Genomic DNA, 8,683 nt, shown 5'->3' with positions numbered 1-8,683 from the left:
GCTTAGGATCCTCTATCCCCTTCTCTCTGCTCCTCTCCCATTCCCCGCCCCTGTCAAAAATAAACATTAAAAAAAAAAAAATCCCAGCTCTGCCACTACGTATAACTTGAGGCAAATTTCTTGACTTCCCTTAGCCTCAATTTCCTCACCTACAAAACTGAGTTTATCTTCTTAAGGTTATCATAAAGTTTTAATGATGTAAGGTTTTCGATGTAAGGAAGGATACACAATATTTGCTATTCATTCTTCCTCATAAATATATTAGTGCTGATGTGGCCTATGTTTTTATTTTTAGTACTCTAATTTTGACATGGAATTTTATTAATTTTAACCCACTATCCTACTTGTTTTCTGTTTATTGTGCATGGGAAAATCTAGGAATCATGTACTTTTACTTCTTCAGATATGTAACTGTCTCAGTCCCCAGTTCTGCTTGCACCATAAACCTACTGAGCTAGATGGTATAAGGTACAAGAACTAGTGGGCACACAAAATTTTTCCACTGAGTTAAAATATAAATACTGACATACACAACAACATGTTAAAAATGCTGGCATTAAAAGCATTCAGGAGTAACAGGTAACTAAGTCACTGGGGATATATATTTCCTTCTTATACACTTAAGGGTTAGAGGCATAAAGATTGGGCAAAGGAAGCCTTGGATTCTTTGTAAAGTTCTTGTGCACTTTAAAGCTTTACCAGCACTGGGACACCTGGGTGGCTTAGTCCATTAAGTGTCCGACTCTTCATTTCAGCTCAGGTTATGATCTCATGGTTCATGGGTTCCAGCCCTGTGTTAGGCTCTGTGCTGACATCAGGGAGCCTGCTTGGGATTCTCTTTCTCTCTGACCCTCCACCGTTTATGCATGCTCTCTTTCTGTCTGTCTCTTTCAAAATAAATAAATAAACTTCTAACAAAAAAAAAGTAAAATATTACCAGGATTGCTGTGGACATCTGTCATGCCTGTGCACTAACAGCTCTTAACAGTAAATTTATTGAAGTTCGATATGATAACACTTCATAAATTATCTGTAAATTGTATCTTGATTCTGTAGTCAATAAGAAATAGCTTCTGTAGGTGAACAGGTAGTGGTGAGACTATTCAAGTTCCTTCTAAATGCAATTTTGAATGACATCGACACATTATTTTTATAATGCCTTTAATTTCAGTTGTTGGAGTGGTCACATTCAGATTCTGCACTAGGCCTTTATAAAGACTGTCCGTGTGCTGTCTTTGGACAGCTACATGCCTGGTGCCCTCAGTTCTGAGGTCTACTGGCAGTCTAGGGGAGTCTCTTCCATGCTCACAAATGAACAAACATAGGAGCAGGTGGTGGGATCCTTGAGGGCAGGAGCTGTTTTATTCATTGTCATATATCCAGAGCCTGGGAGGTGACCGGCACTTTGTAGACACTTAGGACTTACTGGGTTTAGGGTCTGAAAGTATTGGGTCTCTGTTAAGCAGGAGATGATGCCTGGGAATAAAACGTTTATAGCATTATGAAAAGCATATCTGAGGCATGTTATGAACTGCATGGTTTAAAGTGATACTACAGTGGGAGCCATCATTCCTTTTCCACTTAACAACCTCATCCTGAATTACTCTGAGGTTGAGTCTCTGGGATTATGGGAATGGAGTCAAAGGGTCTTCTTAGCTAGAGCTACAATACAGGGGTAACAAGGTTTGAAAGGAAGCCCATGTCCCAATGTGGGACAATGTCTTCCTCAGGGCGAGGAATTTTCCTCACCAAATGCAGCCAGATTCTACAGAGAGGTAGAAGCACTGGCCTTGTCCTTATAGTTCAGGATACAATGAACCAAAGGAATGACCAAAAGGGTGTTGGCCCACAAAAGTACAGGGTCAGCCTGATAGTTTAATTATAGGCTTGAAGGAAGAGAGACTGGCTGTTTTGCAAGATGGTTTACTGGCTGAGATTTCAAGGACCCCTGGCGAGTTGACAATTATGAGATCTGTTCATTTTTCCTTCACTGTGATGAATCATGCCTCGGATGACAATTTGGGGTGTGTGTGTGTGTGTGTGTGTGTGTGTGTGTGTGTAGAGTCGAGTCACGTTTTATCAGCTTCTCTCTGAATTATTGCTTATCATTCAGGGACCTCCCAAGCACTTGAAGATTTACAGGATGAAGTCAGAGTTTTAGCTGGGGAGGTAGAACATTCTGTTTAGGAAGAAGCAGTTGGTTACACCTGCTACTCAGGGATGTCCTGGCTCCAGGAATCTTCCTACCCCATGCCAGAGAACATAGCACAGTCTTTCTCAGCAGGCCCTGGCCAGTTGCCCAGTGGCCTGGTAGCTAAAGGTGGCCACAGCGAGTATGTTCTCCTCTCCTTCAGCAAGACAGGATCTTGAGGAAAGCTTTACGGAACTCAACATTGAAGGTGGTATAGATCACAGGGTTGAGGGCACTGTTCACGTAGCCCAGCCACGTGGTGGCGCTGTAAAGCTCTGGGGACACATGGCAGACTTGGCAGTGGGTATTGAGAACGTGGGTCAAAAAGAAGGGCAGCCAGCAGACAATGAAGGTCCCTGGGTTACAAAGGAAGAGAGAAATTGGGTAAGGGGTTTGCTCACTCTTTTTGTTATAACAATGAAAATGACTCATGGTTGTTTGTTATCTGCCAGCGGCTATGCTGGAATTTTACATACCCGTTTATTTGTATACCAACCCTATGAAGTAGGTGTGATTAGCCACTTTTTTGGCGGGGGTGGTGAGAAAACTACATGCTTACATCTTTGATTCATCTCAGGCCTTTGTTCCTAAATCAGTTTTCTCGTTTGCTATTTAGGTAGCTCTTTACCAGTCTTTTCTACTTCTTGATTCAATTCAAATGTTTATTTAATGTCTAGCTGTGCGAGACCTGATCCTAGGCACTGATAGGGAAGAAGACCTTAAAGACATGACTGACAGTTCCTGCTGTTGAGATTACATCTAGATGTTTTCACAAAGTCCCTAAGATATGAAAAAGTGAGGTTTGTCAGTGACAATGAACAGAATAAATTGCCTTCACTAACTCTATATGGTACCTATGACTTACTGATTTTTTTCTTAATTTAAATAAATCCTCTATTTTTCTCCTATAATGACTAACCCTGATTTTATTCATAACAGGAAACTTGGTAAATACAGAAATGTGAAAGAAGGAAAATAACCATCCACCACTCAAAGACAATCACTTTTGACATCTTGGTAAATTAATTTTCGTATTTTTTTCTCTGTATTTAAAATAATCTAGATGTTATTGCACCATATGACTGAAGTTTTTTGCATCCCTATTTTTTTCACTTAATAATTTAGAATACAAGTAAGCATTTATTAAATATCCAATACGTGCCAGAAATTTTTATTGAATTGTTATCTTCTTTATTATTTGATTTGTCCATTACAACTCCACGTGATGGGCAACAAACCCAATAGCTAAATGCAGCTCAACTAGGCCACTTGTTAAATTTCATGTTTCGTAAATTTCAGCCTAGGTCTTTTGAATTTTCACTGGAGTTAACATTTATACATAACCCCTCCTCAGTTGTATTGCAAACATTTATAAATATTACAGCTACTTGAATTTCCAATTTCTGACAAGTGCGGTTCCTTAGTACCCCCGGTCAGCTCCACCAACTCAACCTAACCCGACCAAATCCAACGCAACTCAATGCAACATGACCCAAACTCACCAAGCACAATAGCCAACATCTGGGTTGCCTTTTTCTCCCGAAGTGGCACTCCGCGGGGTTGCAAGGGCCCCAACTTTAGAGATGTCGACAACCTGCCGTTACTGAGTTTTCGAACCTCTAAGCTGAGCTTGGGTGCCATGGTGGGGCTGAGGGAGTTCTGAGTCCTCCCCTCCCTTTTCAACTCTCCTGCTTCTTGGAAGCCTGGTTGCCCCAAGGCAGTATCTTGGCAGATGCTGTAGTAGCGCTTCAGCTCCAGGTGTGCCCGGCCAGGGGATAGTGGCTGCAGGTGGGACAAGAGAGGGTCCTGAGACTCCTGGGGACACTGTTTACCTTCTGAATGTTCCTGAAAAGGAAAGAGGATGCAAAAAAGTTAGAGGAAACCATCATGTTGTGAAACCTACATCTGAAAGTAGTGGGATCACGAAAAGTTACGGTATGTGAAATCTGCTTCTGACTTTACAACTAAAAAACACCCATCAGATATAGAACATTTGAGAATCACAATAATCCCCTTAGGAGGGTCGTATAGGGTTATAGTCTGGCCTTTTTGAGCTAGAATGACCTGGATATACAGAGGAACACATTAAATGACACTACTAAGATGTAAATCATAAAATCTGGAATATGGGGAAGTCTGTAAGATAAATGACTCACTTTTCTTTTTCTCCAACAAATAAATTGCGACAAAAACAACAGTAACATTTACCAGTTGCAAAGTATGGGTCTTATTTGAATTTTGATTCAAATAAACCAACTACGAAAAATTTACAAAACAATTGGGGTAATGTGAACACTGATTGGATATTTAATGATATTAAGGAGTTATTGATTTGATATTAAGGAGTTATTGATTTGCTTAGTGTGATGTCTTGTGGTTACATGTTTATAAAATAGTCTGTATCCCTTAGAGAGTCTTACAGAAATATTTTTGGCTTAAGTGTTATGATACTTGGGATTTGCTTTGTAAGAATCCAGTAGGCATGGATGAGTATAGGTGGGAGTGTAGATGAAACAAGACTGGCCATGAGTTGATAACTGTTGAAGCTGGCTGATGGCTACTGAAGGATTTGTTATATTTGTCTTTCTACTTTTTTATTTTTGAAATTTTCCACAATAAAAAGTAGAAAGAAAGAAAGAAAGAAAGAAAGAAAGAAAGAAAGAAAAGAAAAGAAAGAAACAAACCCAGGATTTTCATCTCAGCTTTCCTACTTATCAGATATATCCTTGGGCAAGTTAATTAAATACCTCTGAGCCTCATTTGTAAAACAGAAAAGAAATTGGGGAAAAAAAAGGTTTAGGATGAGTAGACCCTGAGAGTAAAAAACTGCAGCTATTTGGATGTTTCTGGTATTTGGAGGGGATGTACGTGCTCAACATCTGAACTTCTTTCTATGCTTGAAGAATCAGACTCTGTGTCAATCTTGAGTAGTAGGCAGGACCCCTCAGCTCCCATTATTGAAGCCATAAAAGCCATATGTTTACTCTCCCCACATCCTCACTGGTCATCTAGAACTCTGGCACATAAACCAAGCCCAGCAAATTAGAGAATCGTACCTAAGACCTTGAATTGGAGCTTGTGAAGCAGGGAGACTTTAGAATATGTCTAGCAGTTGGGGCACCTGGGTGGCTCAGTCGGTTAAGCGTCCGACTGGCTCAGGTCATGATCTCATGGTTCATGAGTTCGAGCCCTGCATCAGGCTCTGTGCTGACAGCTCAGAGCTTGGAGCCTGCTTCAGATTCTGTGTCTCCATCTCTCTCTGCCCCTCCCCACTTGTGCTGTCTCTCTCTCTCTCAAATATAAATAAAAACATTTAAAAAAGAAAAGAATATGTCTAGCATACTGTGGCAGTGTCCAGTGTCCTAGGTCTTCCAACCAGATTCTTCCTTAGGCATGAACAGCATCATCTGAAGTTATTCTTCATTGTCTGAGCTACTTTGGTATCCTTCTGGTAAATTCCTTTTTCTGTATGTTAGTCAGTGTTAGCAACCAAGAATGCTCACTACTTTCTCCTTAGTTCAAGGAATCACAGTGCTAGTGCACTGTACACACTCAGAAACATTGCTGAATGAATGAATGCAATAGGCCTTTAATATGATACAGTGTTTTTAAAACTCTGCTCCATAGAGGTGTTCATAGGGATTCTAGTATAACATAATTTAAAAATTTTTGATGGGGTTTTAAAATAATTCATATAAACATATTGTGTTTTTTTAATTTTTAAAATTTATTTTATATATATATAGAGAGAGCACAAGTGGGGGAGAAGGGCAGAGGGGGAGAGAGAGAATCTTAAGCAGACTCCACGCTCAGCATGGGGCCCAACCCAGGGCTCAATTCCATGACCCTGGGATCCTGACCTGAGTCGAAATCAAGAGTTTGATGCTCAACTGACTGAGCCACCCAGGTGCCCTAGGCATATTGTGTTTTTATCTGAATGGCCATTTATAACCAATATTATGATTGTGCTGGCATCTAGTAATCTAAAAGTGACAATATTTAACTTCAAATGCATTACTTCTGAAACTAAAGGACTGGGGACAAATTCTTGAGTATTATGAAATCTCAGGTTTGAGAACATTGATCTAGTATAATTTGTCTCTATTTTACAGATGTGGAAACTCAGTTCTGAAGAAGCAAAGTGATCCTTTCAAGCATATATATTGGTGAGTGTATTTTTCAGCTCTCTGCAAATGCTCATCACTACCGTCATGACTGGCATGAAGAAACACTGGATTCCTCTGGGTCTGGCTGACAGAGCCCTCCACTCCCAGGTGGTAGGACAGGACCTGTTTCTCCATACTCCTGGCAATGCCAGCCTCTTGGCTCTCCATTCTCTCTTTAGAAGTTACTGCTTTTCTTCCTTTTGGCCTTAGAGTCTCCTCAGACCTTAGATCTGCTATAGGCAACTTTAAAATTCTTGCCTATTTTTAAAAAATTATTTACAGCAAGAATCTCTATCTGCTATACCAGGCATGTGTAAAAAGTGGTTAATTAACTATACAGAGATTGGACAAAGCTCAGACCTTCATCATTATGAGGTTTTGAAATGTTATTCCTAATGTTTACTTGGAGTTCAGGGAGAGGAATATTGATCTTCTATTTAACAGCTCCATTCTGTGCTCAGCTTACTTGGGAAGGCAGGGCTGGATTGAAGTAAAAGGACAAGGATAGGGGTGACCACAAAATTGTCTTGGTTTTCCCCCATATACAGTGGGAAACAGAACACTTGAAAGTCTCACATTAGCATCTCTTCTCTGCTTTTTTGGCTCTGCCCATGTATGCTTCATTGATACCCTGTTCCCTCTAGGCAGGTGACTCTGGATGACATCCTCACACCACGCCAAGAGTCAGTGGCTCTAGTCATTGGGATCTATCTCCATAGTGATATGCTTTCTGAATATCATTTGGAGATTCCTATTCTGGAGCTCAAATCAGGATCTTATATTTATTAACAAGTAAGGGATTGGGGCCAGTCCATTCTGGGGTGGAAGTGGAAGAAAGTCAAGTCAGCATCTTGAGAAAAGGTATCCTATTCTTCTCCTATAATCAAAGCCATGGCTTACTTACCATTTGCCCCGTGGCATCTGATGGAAATCTGTCCCTTATTGAAAACTGCCGAATGGGGTGCAGCCTCAGACAGGAAGACTAGGGTAGGTTGAAGGAGAAAAAGCTGTAGGTTAAGTTCTACATGGTTGAGCCATATAGATGCCAATGTTTGAAATATAATATGTTCCTATCCTCAGTCTCATGTCCTTACCTCTTATTTCATGGGGACCAATATTCTTGTTCTACCCAAGTCTTGGAATTTCAACTTTGAGAGACTGACTCTCACTCAGGTCATTGTAGGTTAATCTAAACATCCAAATTGGACCTGCCTTCAAGATCAAATTCAGTTCTTACTCTGTTTATGAAGCCCTTTCCTAAGCATATTGACCTCTCTTTTCTCATAACCTCCACAGCACTTATATTTTGGTGCTTAATTGTCTTCATCTCAGTTCATAAACATCACATCCAGTTTGGGGCTGTTAGTTAACTTTGAGTGGAGGGAGGTGTGCTTTATTTGCTTGTCTGGATTCTAAACTCCATGAAGGCAGAGGCCGTATAATATTCCTGCTACCCCTTCTTTAGCAGATTGCAAGTGACTGGTATCCATCCATTTATGCTTCAAGTACATCTTGTGCCAGACACTGGGATAAGTAGGCTTTATAGCTCAAGCAAATGGAAGATCAGTGCTGAGGTAGCTCTCCTTTTCAGGACCTTGAAAGGCCCCATAAAACACATCATCAGTTTTCCATTTCACAAGCTGGGCAGCATCTTGACACAGGGGCAGATCTAGTAAGGAAAAGAGGTTTCCGTGGACCCCAGTGATTCTTAGAATAAGATGTCTGCTAAAAAGTCAGTCCTGGGGACCTACCAGTGGTGCGTGGGACAACTGCACACTAAGACTGCGAATCCTGTGTGACATTTGAACTTCTGGCCATTTGGGAGCAATGAAAAACTCTGATGGAAAGGAGAAGTCCAGAAACCATCCTATAATATTGCCAAGCAATATGAGCTCCAAGGAAGACTAGCAGTGTACTTTTTGATTTAATTTCCTACTCTAAAGCATAGCTAATCCCAGCGGATTAGAAGGTGGGTGTCAGATGTGTGTCTCCTGAGGGGCAGTATGGCAAAAGCATATCCTGCTGGACACAAGGCTGGAGGCCACCAGGCTGGGGACTGTTTCTCCTCTGTCCCTCCAGGGTGCTTACTTGTTGTGGGAAGCTAGGTCTGACACTGATGCACTGACTGTTCTGTCGAGTGAGGATCCGTTTCCGTCTCCTCTGTCTCAACACCACATAGATCCTGGCATAGACAAGGACCGTCACTCCAAAGGGCAGGTAGAAGGACACCACTGAAGAGTAGATGACAAAATCAGGGTTGGAGATGGAGCAGACGGTGGGGTCTCCTGTGAGTGAGAGAAAAGGAGAAAGCAAAGCAGTTTGCCAA

The 8,683-nt window shown here is 41.2% G+C and overlaps 1 protein-coding gene across 1 annotated transcript in view; it reads right to left on the bottom strand.

The window, feature by feature from the left end:
- Positions 1-1,065: 1,065 nt before the first annotated feature.
- Positions 1,066-8,683, bottom strand: part of DRD3 (dopamine receptor D3) — a 47,802-nt gene continuing 40,184 nt past the window's right edge. The window contains exons 5-8 of the mRNA XM_086675393.1: positions 8,446-8,642; positions 7,262-7,339; positions 3,694-4,036; positions 1,066-2,547 (exon numbers count right to left, since the gene is read on the bottom strand). Coding sequence (XP_086531519.1) covers positions 2,351-2,547; positions 3,694-4,036; positions 7,262-7,339; positions 8,446-8,642 — 815 coding nt within the window. The 3' untranslated portion in view covers positions 1,066-2,350. The remainder of the gene's footprint in view (positions 2,548-3,693; positions 4,037-7,261; positions 7,340-8,445; positions 8,643-8,683) is intronic.

The sequence above is a fragment of the Puma concolor genome, chromosome C2, assembly GCF_028749965.1.
Source record: "Puma concolor isolate L17-30 chromosome C2, mPumCon1.1.hap2, whole genome shotgun sequence".
In the NCBI taxonomy this organism is placed as follows: domain Eukaryota; kingdom Metazoa; phylum Chordata; class Mammalia; order Carnivora; family Felidae; genus Puma; species Puma concolor.
This window is presented reverse-complemented; position numbering and strand designations above follow the sequence as displayed.